Source organism: Octodon degus, unplaced genomic scaffold (assembly GCF_000260255.1).
Source record: "Octodon degus isolate 3935 unplaced genomic scaffold, OctDeg1.0 scaffold00112, whole genome shotgun sequence".
Lineage (NCBI taxonomy): Eukaryota > Metazoa > Chordata > Mammalia > Rodentia > Octodontidae > Octodon > Octodon degus.
In genome coordinates, this window is record NW_004524688.1 from 6,899,189 (window position 1) to 6,922,553 (window position 23,365).

Sequence of the window (23,365 nt, forward strand, 5' to 3'; positions counted from 1 at the left end):
CCTTCAAGGCATGACTGGCTGTATTGTGTTGTGGGGATCGAACCCAAGCAACCTGAGCCTGACTGTTTTGTTGAAGCAGCCACTTAAAGAACTGAGCTACGGGGCAGGCCCCCCTGGTCTCAGTATCATTGGAACTTCCCTTCCCCACCTGGGGTTCTTTTTTGACTCCTTCCTCTTCAAAGGTCTTTGTTACCTAAGCCTGTGAGATCACAGGGTCTCGCACTGTGCCCTTTCCTGTACCTTCCACCCAGACTCAGTGAGCTGTGCTCTCTGGGGGAAACCAGGCTAACACCACATCCTTTCCAGTACCTCCCTCTAGTTCTTCACTGTTCAGAAGATTCAGAAGTTGTCTTGAGTACCCTTTATGAGGAATGTCTAGGTTCCTCTCTGTCCTTATGGTATATCATAGCTGTGTCTGTGGACCCTGTTCAATTCCATTGGCCAGTTTTCCTCCACCAGAGTCAGCATTGTCCTCTCATGGTGATTGGCTCTGTGGTTACTCTTCAGATCTGATCCTTTTGCTCCTCTTTGCTTCTCTACAGCAGCCCAGCCATCCTCAGCCTGTATAAGTTTGAGAATTAGCCTTTCCAGTGACACCAAAACAAATGAGTCTCCTTGAGGTTTCATTGGCCCCAGGGATGTAGGGATGTGGTAAAGGGCTGCACTTGCATTTTGTAGTATCTTCCAGAAGACTTCAGGGATTCTTTTTCTTCATGAAGGTCTTGCCCCTTGTTGTTGGTTAGATTATTCCTAGGTATTATGCAGGGTGTGTGTGTGTGTGTGTGTGTGAGAGAGAGAGAGAGAGAGAGAGAGAGAGAGAGAGAGAGAGAGAGAATATAGAATATACTGGAGACAATCTAGAGCCATCACACTAGAGCCCATGTATGTAGGCATAGTTTTGTTTTTTTTACTTTGAGACAGTCTTATTAGCCTTCAATTCATGATTCTCCTGCCCAGTATGCTGGGATTATATGCATGTGGCACCATACCTGGCAGTGTATTTGGGTTTTTTTTAATAGCATTTATCTGACAGGAAATGTGCTTTTTTATTTCTGTATCTCATTGTACATTTCTTGCCCTGAAGAACTGAACCCTTTGTTGTGAAATGTGTAATATTTCAATAATCATCCTGTTGCTTTCATGGAGTGCTTATCTGTTTTCTTAGTCAAAGCAGCCAGTAAGTGCTTCCCAAATTGTTTATAGCCATATAGAATTTGACACTTATTTGTCATGTTTCTGGGAAATATCACTGTGAGCAAAGAAGAGCTATAAAAGCAAACAAATATTTAAGTAATCCTTTTAGTCTTCCTATGGACTTTGCAGTTGAATTTAAAATCTGCCTATAAGTGAGACCTGCACCAATATTTACCCGACGCTGTTGTTCATCATGGTGTCATCTGCTATTCATAAAATTGGAGACAATCTGGCAGTTCAGTCACAGGGGATGTTAAATTACTGTGCATCCGCACAACAAAATCCTGAGTGATCATTGAAGGCCTGGCTTAGCCAGTCAGTTACTTAGAGATGTGAGATTCACCCCAGAGAAATTTAACAGTGGACCTCTGGAACATAACCTCAGTTTACTTCAGTATTATAGTCAGTATTGAATATGTACAGGTGTGTATATATATGTATGTGTGCACACATTTCCATGTGCATTTGTGTGTGTAATAGACATGGGAAGCCTGCGTATACAGCAGAAGGTTCTTATGTACAACTCTGCTCTCTGTCCTGAGCCACTGTCCTGAGTCTCTGTCCTGTTCCTGAGGGAAGCAGGAACAGAGACTTGTTAGAGGAGTGGTGAGCATAGAGACTCCTGGTGCTGAAGGAAACAGTAAGGCCCAAATGTCTACTACCCTGCGTGTGCTCTCAGAGAGCTGTCGCTGTCCATGGAGTGAGTGGAGGAATAGCATTCCCTGAGGAATCAGGACTGCTGCCAGTTATGGCCAGGACATCCAGGTAGAGGATGGCAGCCTCTTCTTCTGTCTTCTTTGTGTGCTGCCTTCCTTCCATTGAGTGTCCTCTTGACACTGGGGAATGGCTGTGCATTTTCATTATGGATACTTGATCTTTGCAGAAAAATAGGTGGACATACTTGATGATAACCATCATTTGCATTTATGTATTAAATTTAGTACAGGGTATACAGGTTCTCACTATACAGATCAGACTCATAGTGATTCTTCTGTTTTCAGCCTCCCAAGCGCTGAGATTATAAGCACGCACCACTCGCCCAGTCTCAATTGCAGTCTCAGCCTGCCCTAGAGGTAGAGTTGGCATGGCATGCCAGGGATCAAACCCAGTCCCTACATCTGCCTAAGTGGGCGCTTTAATCCTCTGAGCTATCTGGCCATCCCTATCATTGGTATTTATCATGGTCTTTTTTTTTTTTTAATAAATTTAGAACAGGATCTACAGAGTGTACAGGGTCTTACTACCTAGATTGGATGCTTTAGATCATTGAGCTATCTGATGGGCCCTATCATTGTCTTTTATTGTTTGTTCTGTTCTGTCCTGTCCTGTCCTGTCCTGTCCTGTCCTGTCCTGTCCTGTCCTGTCCTGTCCTGTTCAAACAGTGTCTTGCTCTGTAGTTTAGGCAGGTCTGGAACTCAGCATGTAGCCCAGGCTGGCCTCAAGCCCTACATTATATGGGTGGTGTCCAGGGAACCTTGTGTAGCTAAACTGGTCCCCTCCCATTTCCTCCCACTGGAGAACCCTGGATGTACATCTTGGTTCACTGATGTTCAGCTCCATAGATAGCAGTGAAGCAGGCCTTCCCTTGGGCCCCAGACTGTTTCTGAATGGCATTTGGCAGCACTGACCTGCCTTACTTTGTAGATGCTCTTTTGGTGTTCTTTTATCTGTGTTGGAAGCACCCAGAAACTACAAGGTACAGAAAAGGTGGTGCTCTCTGCACTACTGTCTTAGTTACTCTTCTCTTGTTGCTGGGACAAATACCCAGTACCCAAGTTGAAGGAAGGAAAGGTTCATTTAGCTCACATTTTGGAGGTTTCAGTCCATGTTCAGCTGGCTCCAAGGCAGAGCGGCACATGGCAGAGAGCAACCTTTCATGGTGGTGGCAAAGAGGAAGAGAGCAAAGGGAGAGGTGGTAGCTCAAGCAGCTAGCCTCTCTTCCCACCTTACATTGTAATGCAAATTACCTGCCCCAGGGCAAGTGCAGCATCCATACCCACAATAATCACAAACTCCAGAAGCCGCCTGCCCCAAGACTGCATGAGGCTTTGGGAGAACAACTATGCACAAACCATAACAATTGCAGAGACTGCCGTCACAGGGAGAGGCTGCTTTCAGCCAAGTGGGACAGGCTTAGGGATCAGGACAAACTCAAGGGTAGAATTTGAATAGGGGTAGACAAAGAGTTGGTTTTTGTGGAGATTATTCCAGACAGAGACAGCAGCCTGTTCCCAGTGTGGACTAACAAACTAGGTGGCTATTGTAGGTAGAGTAGACTTGGAGAGATGTTAAGTAAGAGTGTGACTTACTGAGAGTGGGATCAACAAAGCACAGTGTCCAGGCTGAGGGTATAACATCACTTCAGCTCCTGGACTGGAAGTGGTCTAAAGAGAAAGGGCAGAATCAGCAGTAGCAGCTACTGGGGATAGCTCTCAGCACTGGGGGTGGAGGAAATGTCCAAGTCTAGCTAAATCCTGGAGATAAGAGCAGGGTTTCCTGAAGCTGAGTGTGCAGGAATACTGTGAAAAGAAGCAGGAGGGCCCTAAGACTTTTAAGATTGGAAGGCTGGGAGCCTTGGCAGTGTTAATGCACATGATTCCTTTGCCTTGGTGGAGGTGATGGAGGGTGTGGCTGAGGACAAGGAGGGGCTTTGTGAACTTGGAGGCAGGGTATGGAGTTAGTGTTTAAGGCTACTGGCCTGAACCATGTGGTCAGGGAGTGGGAATAAAGGGCTGATCCTGATCATCCATCATGGAGACAATGGACTTTGAAGGGAGTCTGTAAGGGTGGTAAAAAGTGCGCATCAGGAAGCTAGGAAAGAGGAAGTGGAAACAGGGTTACCTTGCTTTGGGGGAGGCCAGGGAATAACTGATTAACCCAACACTGCTGCCATTACTCTGGGCCACAGAAGGCCCTTTACCTTGATGGGTGGCACTGAGTCATGGGAGGGGCAAACGGGGCTTTAGCAACAGTAGCTCAGACAACCCTTTCTTTTTTATAAAATATTTTCCTTCATTTTATTTTATTTATTTTTATGTATTTGGTACAGGGTCTCACTATGCGGCTCAGACTTGTAGTGATCCTCCTGTTTGCAGCCTCCCCAGCACTGGGAATACAGGCATGTGTCACCATACCTGGACTTGGTGGCCAGCTCAGCACTTCTGGGGGCAGGGCTGGCATGGCATGTAGTGTTGGGTCTTGAACCCGGTCCCTGCACTTGCCCAAGCAGGTGCTTAGTCTGCTGAGCTATGTCGCCGGCCCAACAACCATTCAAGGAGTTTCACTGCAGTGAGATGGAGCAATGGACAGCAGCTAATTACTCATTTGGGGGTTTTGTGTATATGTTGCTGGAATTGGTCCCAGAGACAGGTGAATGGGCACATAGAAGGGAGCACATAGGTGGAGTGGAGCCACCTATACAGCTTTGGGGAAACTAGAGATTGTATATGGGAGGGAGATGGGTGTGGAACTGGTATAGGAAACTTAGAAGTTCTTTTCTAAGTTTTTCCTTTTGGTCCAAAAGAAAGCAGTGAGTTTAGACTTGTGAGCTGAGAATCTGGTCCAGGATCATGGGTGCAGTGGAGGTATGGGGTACGGGGCTGGCAGTAGGTGTCACTTGGTCATGGATTCATGGATTCACAGGTTCATGTGCATCAGGCAGCTCAGTCTTATAAAAGTAAACTTATGGCACACTTTTATTAATATAAAATAAAACAGCTACTTCTTATTAAAATAAAAGCACTAATGGTAAATCCATAAGAATACAAAGCCAGCTGGCCCCCCTTACCATCCTTCTGAAACACATGTATCAGTACTCGTGTTGACTGTAAGCTGCACTGGGCCACTGCCTGCCCTTCTCATCCATACAGACCTCTATGCGCTGAGTGCTTGTCCTGGGCCCTGGGCCCTCTGACATGGGTGAGTCACACCAGGCCCCTTTCCTCACAAATTAGCACAGCACTGAGCATGAAGTGAACTGGGCCAGCATGCACTCCACTTGGCTGTACTTCTAGGGAGCACTGTGCTGCAGGGATCAGCCTAGCTGAGATTGGTTGGTGGTGGGCAAGCAAGACACAGAAAGAGCCATGGAAGGTGAATCCTGAAACATTCCCTGCTGGATGTGGCATGAGGAGTCATTTGGAGGAAGAGGCTTGGCAATAGTCTGGGCACCCAGTGCTGTGCCCTGAGTCAAGAGAGGCCGTAGGGCAGAGGGCTGGAGCAGGACCCACATCCAGTAAGGAGATACACTGGACAAGTACTGAAAGTGGGGACTGTGAGAAGTTAGGCCTTTGCTTAGACAATTTACAATGGGTGCAGATTGGAGCTGGGGAATGTAGTGTTGCCATAAGTCCTGTGGCCTTTTTGGTACAAAGATTGTGTAGCACTGTGGGGAGCCCAGGATCTGTCAGGCCTAAGGATCAAATACAGGTTTTGGGGCTAGAGCAGAGTTGGGTCTTGGGAGGACTTTTCAGAATCTGAATATCAACTAGGGTAGCATGGAAGCCCATGAGCAGTCAGTGAGGCCAGGAAGCTTAGACAGGAGACAAGGGTTGACAATGCCAGTCTTAAGACTGTGTAGGGGGGCTGGGGAGATGGCTCAGTAAAATAAGTGCTTGTCTGGCAAGTGCAAGGGCCTGAGTTCAATCCCCAGTTCCGCCAAAAAAAAAAAAAAAAAAAAAAAAAAAAAAAAAAAAAAAGAAGACTGTGTAGGAAGGCAGGCTAAAACTCCCAGACCAGCTGAGGTTGTCAGAGAAACCAAGAAGTGGGTCAGACAAACTTGTAGACTCTGCACTGCAGGGGCCAGCTTGGGCTTGGGGGAGGTGATAACCCAGCCGGAGAGGATGATGCTGAGGTCCTGAGCCCATCAGTGCGTGGAGGAGTGGGGGTCAGAGTGCAGCGAGGGGCATCATTCTTTCTTAGTGCTGGCTATTGCAGAAGAGAGAGCATCTTGAGGGCTGAGAGCTGGGTTCTGAGGTTGGGTGGCAGCTGCTGTCGTCTGCTGTGAGCAGTGTTTGGTGCACCATCCTATAACTAGTTCTTCCTGCGCATTCCTAATTATTTGGGACACATTTCCAGAAGGAGGATTACTTTGTTGACTACCATCAGAGAGGGCTCTGTGTGCTCTCCCAGATTTCCTCCAGGAAGTTTGTTGTATTTACTGGCTGAGCTACAGACTAGCTCTTGCTGTCTGCTGGCTGTCTCAGGGAGTCCTTTATGTTTGATCCTTACTCCCCTTTTTCTTCTTTTCCTTTTTTACCTCCTTTCCTTTTCTCTCTCCTTATCTCTTTTTCTCTCTCTCAAAGGTAGTAGGAATTTAACTAAGGATCTTTGCCCAAAGCTATACTCCCAGTGCTTTTTCATTTCTTATTTTGAAAGAGGATCTTGCTAAGTTACTTAATTGCCTAGGCTGGGCTCAAATTTGTGATCCTCCTGCCTCATCCTCCCAAAGAACTCAGACTACAGGCCTATGTCGCCAGACCTGGCACATTTTGATTATTTTCATTTTGATTCATCTCTTCATGTGCCTAGTTATTTGTAAGATGATCATCATTTTCTGCATTCATTGCTAATGTCTTTATTAATTTTTTTTTTTTTTTTTGCGGAACCGGGGATTGAACTCAGGCCCTTGCACTTGCCAGGGAAGCGCTTATTCCACTGAGCCATCTCCCCCGCCCTTTATTAAATTTTTTTGTGTATTGTACATCAGCCAGGTTTTCCTTTTCTTTGTAATTTTTACATAGAAGAGCTGGACTATTTTCTGACTTCAGAGATACTTTCATCTGTTTTATTATTTCTGTCTTTATTATCATCTGTTCAAAATAATTCTTTACCCCCAAACTGCTTATTTACCTAAGTATTGTTTTGATGCAGTGATGTAATTTTAACATTCATGAACCATTTTATGTATTGTATTGATAGAAGGTAGTAATCTAGTGGCCGAGGAGATGGCTCAGTAGAATAAGCGTTTGCCTGGCAAGCACAAGGGCCTGAGTTCAGTCCCCGGTTACGCCAAAAAAAAGAAGGTAGTAATCTAATTTTAGATGTTTATGTAGCTGATCTGATACTGCGTTTACCCTAGACCAAGCTAGTTATGTCTCCTTATATCTTAACACATAGCCCCTAAAATCTCTGATCATAGTTTTGTTTTCCCCTTGCAGTGAGGTGGCAGGTGAGCTGCCGTGGCCAGGGCTTGTAGCCTCTTTGTCAATATATATTCCCTGAACCCACAGTCCAGCACTAGTCTGCAGCACATAGTGTGAGATAGCTTATAACCTGAACTCTCAGTGTGGATTAGATTGCTCTAGCCCTCCTGAATCTACTAGCTGCTTGATCTCTGGGTAGCTAACTTGTCATTTCTCATCAAACATGGGGCACAAAAGCAGTACCTGTGATGTATACAGTTGTGAGGACCAAGTGGGCCTGCCCATGGGGGTCCAACCTACACCAGGCACAGCAAGTACCTGAGAAATGCCAGCTGTTGCATGCATCTGCTTGCCTCTAACAGGCCTCTGCATGCTCATGGACTACACTGTACTCTGAGAACTTGTCAGATGAAGTGCTGCTGTGACTTATCCCTTCCTGTCGCTTTTCAACAGACAACACACAGTTTGGCTCACAGTCTCTAAGGCAAGGTGGTACCAGCCAGAGTTGCTGCTGTCCTACCACAAGCCCATGTGCACTGAATTCACAGACTCCATCTCTGCATTTTTCTTTAATGTCAAGACCATGGCACTGCTTCTTCCAGATGTGGCCTGTGGCACATAGTGAGGCATCGGGGACTATGGTTTTCTGGGTCTCCTGGTATCTCACTCCAGGTAGAGATAAAATTGCTGACACTTTGGTGGCTGCCAGACTTAGAATTAAGATGTCTTCCTACTAGCACATTCCATCTGACATTTGCTAAAGCCCATAAAAAGTAATTGCCTTTAAAAATGGTGTGTAGGGGTAGGGATTGGCTGGCAAGAACATTAGAGTGAAGGCATGGGGGAGAGATAGAAGTTACCTGCTTTTTCCTCTAGGGAAGAAAGTGGAATATAACACCTTCATTTTCTTGGGGAACAGGAAAGGTACAGTTGGGTAGTTAAATTTGAACGAGATTAGCACAACACAAAAAAAGAGAGGGGCATTTAACAAGCAATTCCCTAGAGGGGAAGATTAAAGTGAACAGGTGCTAGAAAAATGTTTCTGCATATTAGAGCTTAATTAGATTTGAAGATGAATTCCAGATGGGCTAATTACGTGTGAGTTGTTGCAGGTTATTTCTTGTAGGGGCAAGCTTGTATTTTTGGAAATGGTGATTTAGTTTGATTGGATTGATTCCTGCCTCCTGTCATATCTCCTTCATCAGGAAACCACCTCCTCTGAGGCCCTGGGACCCCATTCAGCATCTCCTATCTTTGGGACCTCTGTTGCAGTCAGCAGAGCCATAGACTGTCCTGAGCACATGGCTACCTACCATGTGGGGCAGAAAGTTGTTTCAGCTCCAGGAGAGGCCAGCAACAAAACTATGTTTGCAGGGACATGGCATTTGCCTGGGAAGGCACAGCCTACTTGACCTGAAAGTGTAGTCAGAACAAGTGCTCCTCGTGTACCAGCTGATGAAGTGCATTTGGTCTGTTTCCTCTGAGAGGAAAGGGCCAATCTTTGTTCATGGCACTTAAGGTAGCAAATAGAGAAAAGGCAGGAGACTGATAAACAGATATATTTCAGATCAGAAATTTAAAACAAGGAGCAGGACTACTTGGACTCAGTGATGTCCCATTAGGATGATGAAATAGTTTGACTTAAGAACAGTTTGTGATGATTGTCTGAAAAGTCAGTGCAGCTCTGTGCCACATGATGTGGATATGCTGGGAGTGGCCTCTTAACACACTTGGGGACATGTGCTTGGCAACCAATTCAGGCCTGAAGGTTCAATAAATGTAAACTTTTATCTAAGGGCCTATAATTGGAAATTATGGGTATATAATTTATATATGGCTCAATGAATGATTTATATAATGTTAAATGATTTAGATAGAAAATATAGCCCCTCCTGTAGAATCTTCAATGAAGATTGTTGGTTCTGATGAATTTATTTCTAGAGCTCTGTTGGAACTCAGCATGTTTGACATAAATCAGATCCAATTGTCATTTTATGATTAATGAACATATGCTGGCCGTTTCTTCCCATAATTAAACTTTATGTTCTGTGCATCTGACAATGCAAAACAAGTTTAGACTTTAACAGATTGGTGGTGGGGTTTCCATGCGTGCCTATTTGAGTGTGTGTGCTTGTTTGTGCATGCTTTTTGTCAGTACACAGTGCTAATACTAACTTCTCATAGCTGGGGTAGCAGAGGCTTGAGTGATACTCCTAAGAGTTAGCAGTTAGACTTGTGAGACTTGGGGTGACAGAAGTGGATGGACAAAGGCCCAGCCCAAGTGGGGAGTGTCGCCCTGCTGCTTCCACCTCCTAGCTAGGTCTCCAGGCTCTGCACCGTGCAGAGGGGGAAATCTAAAGCACCTTCCTGGGCTGGTGGGATGGCTCAGTGGTCTAGAGCACCTACTTAGAACAAGCTTAGCAAAGCACAGGGACCACGGTTCTGTCCCCCAGCACCACATGCCAGCCAGCCCCGCCTGCTGGTGGGCTGAGCTGGACACACACACACACACATAAAATAAAATAATAAAATAAAAAATAAAGCACCTTCCTCTGTGGAGGCTCCCAGTAGCCTGCAAACAGCTGTTCTGTCCTAAAGAGTTCTAAACTTTAGGGACTGATGCGAAGTAATTGGTTGTAAAAATATATACATTTTCCTTTTTGCTTTTTTTTTTTTTTTTTTTTTTGTATTTTGTGCAGGTTCTCACTACGCTGCTTGGAATTGTAGTGATCCTCCTGTTTTCAGCCTCCCCAGTGCTGGGATTACAGGCATGTGCCACCACTCCTGGACTCTGTTGCCTGGGGATGGGGCTGGCGCAGCAGGTGGTGCCAGGAATCAAACCCCAGCACCTGTGCTTGCCCAAGAAGGTGCTTAGTTCGCTGAGCTATCTCGCCAGCCCTCCTTTTTACTTTTTATGCACATCAGCAAGGAGTTTAATTTGAAAGGTGAGGTGTTTCTGGGAGTGGCGGTACATGCCTGTGATTCCAGCACTCAGAAGGCTAGCACAAGAGAATTACCACCCCTTAGAGGTCAGCCTCTACTACATAATGCTAAGTAGAACTTAAAAAGTAAAGGGGTGAGGGGCTGGGGAGATAGCTCAGTTGAATAAGCACGTGCCTGGCAAGCCCAAGGGCCTGAGTTCAATCCCTGGTTCCCGCAAAAAAAAAGTAAAGGGGTGAGATGTTTGTGGAAGAAACGTTATGTCACTGGTTGCCTTCACTCAATGGCCATTCACCTTTGATTATTTCAGGATATAGACAAGTTTGGCAACGAGATCACCCAGCTGGCCCGGCCCTTGCCTGTGGAATATCTAATCATAGACGTAAGTGCTCCCCACTCGCCCTGCACAGGTTGTCCCGTGGGTACGATGGAAGTCTGGGTTTGGGTGGAGGCCATTCGAGAGAACAAGTGATCCTTGGGCTACACCAATCAGATTTTATTGGTATATTTTAGATATTTATAATGATCATAGAGAATTTGTAACTATATGGTATAACTTGATTATTTTATTTTCCCATTCCCCTCTCTTCCTTTCAACCCATCCTCTCCACCCTGTTTACAAAAGCTTTGTTTCTATTTTTTCCTTATCTCAGTTTTCTTTTTTACTTTTCCTTTCTTTCCTTTCCTCTTCCCTCATTCCTTATCCTCTTCCCCATTTGAACTTTTTCTTACTATTTCACATTACCTGTTATACATTTTGGTCCTTATTTGCATTATTAGCTTCTCACACCAAAGAACAAGGTGGTATTTACCCATGTGTGTCCGATTTATTTCACTTAAGATTGTCTCAAGGTGCATCCATTTACCTAGAAATGTCTTCTTTACTCCATTGTATAAAAACCCCACATCTTCATTGGTTGATGGGCATTTGGGCTGTTTTCAAGGTTTGGCTATTACAAACTATACCACTATAAACTTGGGTATGCATATATTGTTATAGTATGATTGGTTTAATTGTTTTGGGAACATAGCAAAAATGGCTGGGTCAAATGGAACCTCTAGCCCTATATTTTTGAGGAATATTCTTTTTTTTTTTCTGGAACCAAGGATTGAACTCAGGTCCTTGCACTTGCCAAGCAACTGCTTTTTCTACTGAGCCATCTCCCCGGCCCCAATATTCATGGTTTTAAAGACCATATCAGGTTTTTATATCCTTGAAAACAACCCGGGGATTAAATTTCCCTATATTGAAGTAAAGAGGATCCTGGTCCAGCAGTCTCTGGAAGGCAGCAAATAAGACTGAATCCTGAGGGTATCGCACAGACTTGCCACACACTTTGGACTTGCTTGGGGCTGCATGCTATTCAGTATGCATAGATGCTGCATAGTCAGACCTGTGATAGCCAAAATGCTTCTGCAACTTGGTAAAGTGAGAATCAACATGGTTTCCTGGGTGGAGCTGCAGGAGCCAAGATGGATGGGTCTGGTGCTGTATTTCTCCTAATCTCTTCTCCTTTCTGGAGGCATCCATGTGGTGCATAGATGTGACCAAGCCCTTAGCCACAGAGCAGTAGGTGCTGCAGGGCAAAACCTAGTGCCTTGGATGCAGCTAGGATGTCACTGCTTACATGAGCTCTGTTCACAAGGATAGAAGTGGCTCATTTCCTACACTGCTGTTGTGCCAGAATCCATTCAGGCTACATTTCAGCTCAGGACAGGCATAGATTTAGGCAGTAAAATATCATTGCATTTGGAGCAGTGGATCCCCTGAGCCAAGCCCATTGATGCTCTATTGCAATTGACAGCTCCTGAGAACATATTTATTACCTAAGCTATAAAGGCATCTGTTTTTTAGACTACCTAGGGTGTAATTAAGATGAAAACAGATTGATGGAATATACACTTAGGAGGAGTGGGCATGATTTAGCTGCTCCTCTCCCACCCCCTTCTGTGGGAAGTGAAGTTCTTGGCACAGTGTGCTCTTTCGTAGTGCTTGGTTGCTGGGGGAGAATTCGGCCCCAAGTTCTCTATCCCTATGGAAATGAGGTCTGAGGAGTCCCTTGACAGCAGGTGCCCACAGAAATGTGTTTAGCTTCTTGCCTAGCCCCAGAGAGCCAGGTCCAGCTATTGTATTTCTGCTGGCAGGGATGGAATGGGGTACGTGTGGAAACACAGACCCTTGCTTTAGCTAGCTAAGTGCTGTACCACTGAACTATCTTCCCAACCCTTTTTTAGATTTTATTTTTGAGCAATGGTCTTGCTGACTTGCCCAGGCTGGCCTTCAACTTATGATCTTGTTGGCTCAGCTGGAATTACAGGTGTGCACCACTGCTCCTGGGTGCTATTCCTGAACCTAAGGGTAAGCATGGCTATTTCAGGCAGGAAAAGTACAAATAAGTGTTTCCTGGGCTTCTGTGGAAGTATTGGGGCATTGGCCAGTTCATGGCTCCAAGACAGACTAGGTAGAGAGACAACTTAAGTACAAGACAAAGGAGCTGGACCCTTGGAGCAGTTATTTGGGGCCCCATAGACTTTGATTATGTCACTCCCCAGGAGCCTCTTAAAGGACTAGCAAATGTCTCCTGGTTGACTAGTTTGCTTGTTGTTGTGTGTTCTGCAGTTGCCCCTCTATTCCTGCCTCTGTCTTCCCAAAAGGAAGGCTCAAACGGTCCCAGGATTTTGTCTCTGTAGTATGGGCACACACACCCATATCTTTAGAGCCACAAGTCCATCTAGGACTGTGCCATGCATGCCAGCCCTGCATTGTGTACCTCCCTTTTAGAGCCACTCCTGTCACCTCTGTCCCCCAGATGAGCAGAGTGAGGCCAAACAACCAGCACATCACTGTGGCCCAAGTCCTCACTGTGGCCCTGCTTCCGCACAGCCTGTGTTTGAAGGACCAGCTGGCCCCCTTCAGCTCATCTTTCCAGAGTGCTGACACTGGCACAGCTGACTGCAGAAACAGCTTGCTACCTTTGCTGATGTGGAAAACAGACCAGAACAATGTTTCATTCTTCAGAAGTAGTCTCTCGGGAGCCACAATAGCTACCCTAAATCTGAAAGGGGTATGACCTGCCCCTGCTAGTGTCACATGCAGAGGAAAGCCGCGTCAGCCAGAGGTGGTTGATAGCTCACACTTGGGTGCTTTTGTGGGCCGAGACATCTGCTGAGAGGAATAAAACTAGTATTTGTATTGATTCTTTCACATTCACCACTGTCCTCATAGCTTCTATTGATTACATGTTAGATTTAAAATGCCCTCTGCTGTTCTGAAAGCATGTTGGAGCAAAATGAAGGGCTTGGGTCACCTTTGATGGAAGCTCTCAACACCAGGTCACCCTTTTTTTGAGGGATAAAACGGCCTGTGATTCTTAGCCCTGGCTGCAAAGCCTGTGCACAGCCTGTATAAGCAGCTTTCTTGAAGTTGCTCTGCTTCTCAGCTGACTCTGCAAGCTTCCAAGCCTGGTGGTGTGAACTTTATGCCTCCTACCTTCCTCCATTCCCTTCCAGTGGGGCTGACAGTGGTGGTATGAGACTGTCAGACATTGGAAGCTAGACTCTGCAGAAGCTAGTGCAGAGCTAGGAGCTGCTCAGATGTGTGAGCTTTGAAAGCTGGATTCTTCAGCTTGTTTGACAGTCTCACGGCTTCAGATGTTCCATTTAGGGACAACAGTAATAGTTAACTGATCCTTGCAATATGGAGTTTGTAGGACTCTCAGAATCCCTGTGTATGAAAATAATAATAAGTAAATAAATAAATATTATTGGGGGCTCACCATGGCAGCCATCTGGACGGCTGACTGCACAGCCTCTGCCCCCTTCCTCCTGGGATCCTGAGCTCACCCACACCCAGGCCCTCTTTCCTTCAGGAAGAGGGACAGCAATAAATTTTATTTAAAAAAAAAAAAAGAATCCCTGTATATGTAACTTGCCCTGGCATTTTCTGGTGCTACTTGAATGAGCCTGAACATATCCACTCTATTCTCAGCTGAGTTTATCTTGGTTGTGTTTTTCTTCGTTAGATCACAACAACCTTCCCCAAGGATCCAGTTTACACATTTTCTATTTCGCAAAATCCATTTCCTATTGAAAACCGGGATGTACTAGGTGAGACACAGGTAAGCTCTTCAATTTTTTTCCCCCAGGGTTTACCACACTTTGAAACTGCCATCATTAATTATTCTTGCAGCAAGTCCCATGAGAGAGATCGTTTTGGGGATCACTGGATCATGCGGGCACCTCTCTTGCCTAGGTGATAGATGACTGCAGTATAAGTCCTTGGCCTACAATTTTGCCTAAAGTACCATTCTCAGTTGACTGCTTAATTTTTCTAAAATTTACTATTCATTTTGTGTGGTTGGTTTGTTTGTTAATGTACATTTCTTGGAGCTGAACAGTGGAGACAGTCTTGCTTCCTTGGTACCGTGCCTTTCTCCTATGTATTTAATGGCCACTCCAGCTCCATCTGGGCCAGGGGGGCTCATTGTAGCATGGTGTGTGGTTCCAGAGGGCTTGTTGCTCAAGCTGCTCTCACCAGCAGCTCAAGCCTCACCAGGATTTTCTGTCATTGCCTCAAGCTCAAGCGTGTGGCAGTCTGGGCTCTACCTTTGCCTAGGTGCCAGCTTGGTGCCCATGTTTCAGATCACTGGGGAATTCCTATAAGCAAGGTTCTTTTCTAATGTGGTTTATTGATGAAGCCTCTTCTGGCACTCAGATTCTTCATTCCTGTCTTCTGGGGGACATGACATGTTTGTCAGGGGAAAAGGCAGTCCTTTTGAGGCTCCTGTGCTCAGTGCTGTTGGGATATACTCACACTGGGATGTGACTGCTGTCTCTGTTCCACCCCCTCACTCTGTGCTGCCCTAGCTCAGGAAGGTAGCTAGATGAGAGCAGATGGGTCTCTTCCCTGCTGTGAAGTGGGCCTTTCTTCACTCACTCCACTTCAAAGAAACGGGGTGTGGTGTTTTGCATTTGTCTGACACTGCTCCTCATACACCTTAGTCCTTTCACACCTTGTTAGGCAGATATGTTGAACACTTCTAGGAGGGTCAGATGCTTACTTTGTGCTGTTTGTGCCTCTTTTCTTAGACCCTCACCAGTGGTTGCAGAAGAGAGGGTGAGATTTTGCTTAGCATTATGTGTTTCTCAGTACTAGTAGCTTACCCCAGGGGCTGAGTCTGGAAGTAGTAACACAGTGTCCACGTTTATTCTTCTCTCCTGCGCCTTTGTCTCCAGGACTTCCACAGTTTGGCCACCTATTTGTCCCAGAATACCTCGTCTGTGTTCTTGGATACCATCTCGGATTTCCACCTATTGCTGTTTCTGGTCACCAATGAAGTTATGCCTCTTCAGGTAGGGTCTGGATTGGAACGGATGCCCCTTGGCTCCTTTTCTTTTCTTAAATCAGAGTGTGGTGGGAAGCTGGTGAAACCTGGTATCAAGGGTCATCTCCCTATGGCTGTGTGGCTATGTATGGGCAGTAGCTTTTCAAAGTTTCTTGCTATGGAGAGATGAATGTTATTACCATGGCTTCCATGGCAAAGGACCATCTTGTTGGTTATGATCTAGAAGATGAATGAGTTGGGAGAAGTAGGATCCCACAGGATAGACCGTCTCTGCCCTGATAGCTTCAAGCTCATTGCTGGCTTCTCTCCTGACCTCCCAAGTCAGTGCTGTTTTATTGCCTCAGCATAGAGGGTTGGCCAACTTCCAGGTCCCATGTGCACAGCTGCACAGTTGGCATTCAGGAAACACGCCAATTGGGGGGAAGAAAGGGCCGGTGCTTTGTAGGTGGTAGGTACTCTGAACTAATCAGGGTGCTGGGACAGTGGGTCCTTCCAGGGGCTTTTGCATGTGCCATGGTGTGGGCATCCTCCTATGCCTCTTTTTTCTCTGCCTGAGCTTCACAGAAATACCAGGAAGGGAGGGAGGGAGGGAAGAATGGAGGCCTCTTTCTGAACCTAATAGCACTTACTCAGTATCTTTCCCAAAGGAGACAGAATGGAGCCCTTAGAGCTTTTTTGCGTCAAGCAGTCTAGCTATTCTTCCATCTGCTGGGCTTGTTTATTTATAAGGCAAGATCTTTCTTTGTAGCCCAGGCTGGCCTCAGATTCCCAGTGATCCTCCTGCCTCACCCTCCTGAATGCTGGGATTGCAAGTGTATACCACCACGCCTGGCTGCTGAGCTTATTTTGTAGCTATTTTGTCACCAAACCACCTACTCTGGTACCACCCACTCTGGTACTGGAGTACTCTATGGCTTTTGCTACCCTCTGTCCCTCCCCCAGTTATCCTAGGATACTGTACCTCCTGATCACACAGGATTAGCCCTGCCACCCAGGGTGAGGAATGGTGAGGCCCCCTCTGTGTCAGAGAAACTTCATTAGTAAATGTGACTGTGATTATTCTTTTATAAACATTTGTGTTTATAGACCCAAATTGGGCATGAGACAGGGTTTTTCTATGTAGTCTAGGCAGAACTTGAACTTATTATATAGCCCATGCTGGCCTCAAATTTGTGGCAATCCTCCTGCCTTAGCCTCCTAAGTGTTGGGAATACAGGTGTGCACCACTACACCTAGGAGCCTATTCAATTTTTACAATTCTTCTGAAATATGTCTTGACATTGAGGAAGAAGAAACTGGTAAAAGCAGAGTAAAATGGAACCTCTTTTTTGGCTATCTTGCAGGACAGCATTAGCCTGCTGTTGGAGGCAGTGAGAACCAGAAATGAGGAGCTGGCACAGACGTGGAAGAAGTCTGAGCAGTGGGCCACCATTGAGCAGCTGTGCAGTAAGTGCCCCCCACCAAGAGCTGCAGCTGCAGCCCCTTATACTTGGATGGACTTCTGACCCTGGTGCATCCTGGGGAGCCAAGAATATGGGGAAAAGCATAGCTAGGCCCTCCCTGCCAGGCACATGTGCTGCTCACTGATATGGCATATGTACTGTCCAGGCCTCAGCACATAGGTATGCTCAGCTCTGTGAATTGAATATAGATGAATACACTAGATCTATGGATCCTCACTTCCCTGGGGACCCCTGTCTGAAAAGGTATCTATCTGTGTTTGCCAGCCCTACAAGATACTTGGTATTGGCCCCATACCAAGTGATATAAATGTTTAATGATATAAAAACTCAGTTCCCACAGCAGCAGGTGACAGGATCTGGGCCTCTCCCCTGCAGCAGCTTGTGCCTGAGAGCTCCTTGTGTTCATTAGTGCTCACTGTGCTGAAACATTTAGCATATCATTGTGGAATAGTAGAGTGCCGCCTACAACAGCATCACAAGACATGTAGCACTAGGAGTACTCCAAGAGGGCCAGGCAACAACTCTGTGTTGAAAGCTAGTATGTTTCCAGAAGAGTTAGTAAATGGGGAACACATCATTTTTCTGGGCTAGAAGAGGCAATATACTTCTTTTTTTCCTCTGTATTTTAGAGAAGGGTCTGCAGGGTGTTCAGGGTCTCACTACTAGATCGGACTCATAGTGATTCTCCTGTTTACAGCCTCCCAAGTGCTGGGGTTACAGGCAGGCACCACCACGCCCAGTCTCAGTTGACATCTCAGTGCCCTGAGGGTGGGGCTGACACAGCAGGAGATTGAACCCCAGCCCCTGCGCCTGCTTGCAGGCACTTTAATCCACTGAGCTATTTGGCCAGCCCTGTATCTTTAAAGTGTTGGTTTCCTTGCATTTTTAATGTTTTGAGATAAACATGTCCCTGTGTCACTTCCTAGAGTGTTCAAAATTACAGATTACATATGTACCACCATGCCCAGCTTTTTGGTTGTTCTTTTTTTGGGTGGTTGTTTTTTTTGGTATTTTGGTACCACAAATCAAACTCAGGACCTTGCACTTGCCAGGCAGGCACTTGTGCCACTGAGCTATATCCATCCCAGTCCAATTTTTGTTTTCATAGCAATCAGTAAGTTCAAAAATTCATTTAGAATCAGAGGACCTAGAAGAATGAAGACAATTTTTTTTTTTTTTTTTTTTGTGGCTTGCTCAGCCCACCCTGGAGGTGGGACTGGTACTGCCTGTGGTACCAGGGATCAAACTGCAATCCCGGTGCTTGCCTAAGTAGGTGCTTTAGACTGCTAAACTATCTCACTGGCCCAAGACAAACTTAAGAGACAGGACAGGAGCTGGAAACTTAGCACTCCTGAATTCAGAGCTGCAGGGCTTAGTGCTTGAGGCAGTCTGTGCTGTGTGAGGATGAGCAGCATGAGGGCAACAGAGCCAGGAGCAGGAACCTAGCAGAGGATAGGCTTCCCTGAGACGTGCTGCCATGGCTGGGGATCTCTGGGGACCCAGGGACCTGGAACTCTAGGCAGTGTCATTCACAGAGACCAGTTCAGGAGGGCTTATGGGCCTACTGACCAGGCCTAAAACTGCAGAGCGTGTATGTGTTCAGAAACAGAGCCTCTTGGGGACGGGGAGATGGCTCAGTAGAATAAGTGTTTGCCTGGCAAGCACAAGGGCCTGGGTTCAATCCTTGGTTCTGCAAAAAAAAAAAAAGAAACAGAGCCTCTTGCTGAGTATGGCATACATATTTTCAGGGATTTGGGTAGGAAAGATATTAAAATACATGTATTGATTTATTTGGTACAAGGTCTCACTCCGCAGCTCGCACTCAGAGTGATCCTCCCTGTCTCAGCCTCCCCAGCGCTGGGATTACAGGCGTGCGCCACCACACCCAGTTTCAGTGGGCAGCACAGCGCAGGGCCGGCGGGGCCTGCAGTACTGGGGATCTAACCCTCGTCCTTGCGCTTGCCAGGCAGGCACTTGGACCACTGAGCTATCTCTCCTGCCACATCAAAATACAGAAAAATACTTTCTTTTAAAATTAAAAATTTGGGGATCGGGGATATAGTTCTGCAGTATAAGTACCCGTGTGGCGAGTACAAGGTCCTGAGTTCAACCCCTAGTACCACAAAAAAAGAAAAGAAAACCTTAAAATTAAAAACTGGTAAACGAAGTAGATGTGGTCTTGCGTACCTGTAATCCCAGCACTCAGGAGACTGAGATAAGAGGATCCCTCTGAATTTCAGGCCAACCTGAGCTTCATAGTGAGTTCAGGGACTGCCTGAATGACATGGCAAGACTGTCATGGTGGAGGTAGGGGGTAAAATGGATTTTTAAAATGAAACATACTTATTCATTGAAGGAACTATTAGAAAGTTGGAAAGGCTCAGGAAAGGAGATGGTACTTGTAGTACATACATATGATAAAGGCCTCTTATCCAAAACACATTGACAATCCATAGACAAACAAATAGGTTTTTTGTTTTTGGCAGAACCAGGATTGAACTCAGGCGCTTGGGCTTGCCAGGCAAGCACTTACTTTACTGAGCTATCTCCCTAGTCCCTAAATAAGGCTTTAATTAAAAAAAACAGCCAAAGGATTTCTAGATGTGGTAGCACATTCCTGTAATCCCAGCACTTTGAAGCTGAAACAGGAGAATTATGAATTTGATGGAAGCTTGAGCTATGTCAGTTCAAGCCCAGCTAAATTGTATACATAGCAAGAAAGGATGAAACCCAACAGGTGGGCATGGTGGCATATGCCTACAATTCCAGCACTGTCTCTCAATAATAATAAAAAGCATGAATTCCCTGGTTTCAGTCCCCAGTACATCACACACTAAAAGAAAAAGGCAAGCCTTAGACTTTTTACAAAAGGGGATAGAGGAATGGTTGGTATCATGAGTCTTCAGGGCAATGCACATTAAGGCAATGCCAAGTGCTGCTGGATATGGCACAGCCAGGACCCGCAGCTACCAGATACCACAAGTTCTTTAAGACTTTGATATGCCTTATCCTATGACCCAGCGGTCCCACCGCTGGACTCTCAACTGGGAACAGTGAAGACATGGGCTGACAAAAAGCTTATTCAAAGGAGATAGCTCAGTAGAATAAGTGCTTGCCTGGCAAGCGCAAAGGTTTGAGTTCAACTCCCGTTCCACAAAAGAAAAAAAAAGGCTTATTCAAGAATGCTCTTGTTGGGCTGGTGAGATGGCTCAGTGGTCTAAAGTACCTACTTAGAACAAGCTTAGCAGAGCACAGGGACCGCAGTTCAATCCCCCAGCACCACATGCCAGCCAGCCCCGCCCCCTGCTGGGCTGAGCTGGCCACACACACACACAAATAAAATTATTAAAAAAAAAATATTATAAGAATGCTCTTGTTAACTTTATTCTCATAGCCTAAAAAACTGTTATTGTTATTGGGGAAACCACCCAGTGTCCCTCAGAGCAGTATCAGGACTCAGCCAGAAGAGTGCTTTAGCATCAGGGAGCCGCACATGCAGGGGAGGCACTTGCTGCTGGAGACTTCGTGGTTGATTTGGACAGCAGGTTTGGTGTGAGCAATGGGGATTATTGTGCTGTCCCTGCCCATGCCACAGTGCACTCAAGCGTTTTCTGCACAAGTGATGAGAACTTGCTTCTCTTCCCCTCCTACAGGCACTGTTGGTGTGCAGCTCCCAGGCCTCCATGAGTATGGCGCTGTCGGAGGCTCCACACATGCTGCCACTGCCACCATGTGGGCCTGTCAGCACTGCACCTTCATGAACCAGCCCGGCACAGGTCACTGCGAGATGTGCAGCCTTCCCAGGACCTAGAGCTCCGGCCCTCTGCTGAGTGGACTGGGCTAGCCCAGCCCTCTGAAGCCAGGAGTGTGATGTGTCCCCTGTGTGGCCGAAGCCAGCAGCCCTGCAGGGACAGGACCAGCTGCCCTGGTATCTTGGACCCACCAAAGCTTCTCAGCGCCAATCCTGGAGAGGTGGCTCTGGCAGGTGTGCTGGGCCTGAATATAGCCAGCCTCCCAACTGGAAATGCCAAGCTACCCTGCCCAGGAATATCCCACACGCCTTGCGCAGTGCACAACCCCACCATGGTGGAAGGACCAGGCACCTCCACATTATCACCTGGGGAGGGGGTGCAGGAGTGGTGGCTGCTGCTACCAGCTTTCCTTTCTCCTCTTTTCAGTGCTTTTTATTCTTCATCCCACTCTGTGTGTTTGGTTGGGAGCTCTTGGATACCTCTATTCTGTTGCTCTGGGGTAGAACCATGTCCTTCTCATGTGAGTGTCTGCCATCTGGTGGGAACACATGTGGCCAAGCCACACTTTCCTTGGCTTGACCTGCAAATTAGTGGGCTGCCTTCCCTTCTCTCACCTAGCAATCAGGTGGGATTTTAAAGTCTGCGTTGGTTGTTAATAATCAGTACTTTGTGCCCCAGAAGACTTATATTTATTGTTTTAAGGTAAAACTGCACAATAGAGGAGGGAGAGACACTACACTAGTGTCCTCCTCTTCCATTTTTTAGTGCAGCCCTTCTGGGTGTTCAGGGTGGTCAGTAGACAGGGGCACTGTCAGTTCGCCTCGCAAACCTCAGTGCCTGAGACTTTTCTACCAAGCCACACAGCTATGGCAGCTGGCGATGTCGGTAGCCGAGCAAGAGAGTGGTGCCCTTCACCCGGCAGGCAACCTCTACAGACAACTGGGATGAGTGAGCACTGGGGCTCTGGTCATTTCTCCCTAACACTGTTCCTCTCTCCATGGCGTCTTTATGCTGTGGCCATTGAAGTGGGCCCAGAAGAAGGAGCCTTATGAAATCTCTGAGGCTTAGAGGGTTGATACTATGTGAGATCCAGAAATCCAGAACAGGTTCCAGTGCTTATGAGTGTGCCATGTGGCTATGGTTTGGCCCTTTTCCCAGGCGAGCTATGAGCATCTTAATGCCTCTTTGCCTTAATGAGAGCCAAATCAGCTGTGCTGGCCCTGGGAAAGGCCAGCCCGGTGGTGGGCAGTTGGAGAACTGTCACCTTTGTAGCAAGCTCAGGAAGCACCCCCAGTCTTTGGTCCTGTGGACAGAGAAACCTGGCTTGCTTACTGTACCGTGGCAGGGGTATGGCTGATACCCTAAGCTACTTGACATGGATCTCGTGAAGGCCGATATTTCAGTTGCTTCTGAGGCTATGGGCCTATTATGTCAGGCCACGGCTCTTGCGGAGGCAGGTGGGTTAGAGGAGGTAGAAACTAGCCAGGTGAGTAGCCTGTCTGCCAGCGTGCTATGGAGATTATGCCAAGGCTGTCTGGCCTGTCTCCTGGCAGCTGCCTTGGCTGGGGTTTTGTCCTCTTCTGTCTTGTCTGGGCCCTAAGATCAGCTGTAAGAGGATGCTGTGTTGATTGTTCATCTGTTTCCAAGGCTATTCATTCCAGCACAGCTGCCCACTCTGGGCAGGCACTGGACAGTGCAGACTTCCAGAGTCTTTGCTGCCACTGCTACCATTGTCTCCTTTCCCACTCTTCTCTTTATCCACCAAGCTCATTTCCTTTCCTCCTCAACCAGTATTTTCTTGCTCTGAAGTTCTGGCATCCACATAGTTCATAGTTCATGTTTTCTTTTGTCTTTTAGCTAAAGAAAAACTGTTGTGATTTCTCTGCTTATGGTTTTGAGTTACTCTTTGTTCAGTAATGCACTTTATTTTATTGTCCAAAGAGAGTCAATCTAATGCTACCAGCTGGGCTGAGCCCCACCAAGGGTTAGGCCTAACTGGTCATATCTTACACGAAAGTGGCTCCAGTCCCACCTCACATCCCCTGTGGACACCCCCGCTCATGTCAGCAGGTACCCCAGCCCAGAGAGGAGTGCCTGAGTGCACATCTGTCCAAGTGAACACAGCAGCTGCTGAGGTCCTATCCTGGCCCATAGGTGGAGTCTGGCCCTGCCCACCCAGCCCACCTCCAACAGTCTGTTCCTGGGACATAGGTGCTCCGCTTCAGCTCTGCTTTGGGCTCACAGGTGTGTGTTGGCTGGATTTGGACTAGCATTACCTTGACCCCAGCCTTGCAGTGGAACCTAATAAAAAGCGCCTGAAGCGACTGCCCTATGCCCAGTGTGTCATTCCTGTTAACTAAACTGATCTCCACAGGTCATGTCTGACATCTGCTTCCTGTGGGGCAGTTTGGTAACTTCATGCACCAAAATGTCTTTCTCTTCTGGTGATGTGCTTTCACCATGTCAGCATGTTCCCCACTCCACTGAGTCTGCCCACAATCCTAGTACTGTACTTCCAGGTTTGCACC

The 23,365-nt window shown here is 46.7% G+C and overlaps 1 protein-coding gene across 1 annotated transcript in view; it reads left to right on the top strand.

The window, feature by feature from the left end:
• The window catches only part of Nploc4 (NPL4 homolog, ubiquitin recognition factor), an 82,650-nt gene extending 59,488 nt beyond the window's left edge, over positions 1–23,162 (top strand). The window contains exons 12-16 of the mRNA XM_004639561.2: positions 10,588–10,659; positions 14,300–14,395; positions 15,513–15,629; positions 16,966–17,068; positions 20,739–23,162. Coding sequence (XP_004639618.1) covers positions 10,588–10,659; positions 14,300–14,395; positions 15,513–15,629; positions 16,966–17,068; positions 20,739–20,896 — 546 coding nt within the window. The 3' untranslated portion in view covers positions 20,897–23,162. The remainder of the gene's footprint in view (positions 1–10,587; positions 10,660–14,299; positions 14,396–15,512; positions 15,630–16,965; positions 17,069–20,738) is intronic.
• The last annotated feature ends 203 nt before the right edge of the window (positions 23,163–23,365 follow it).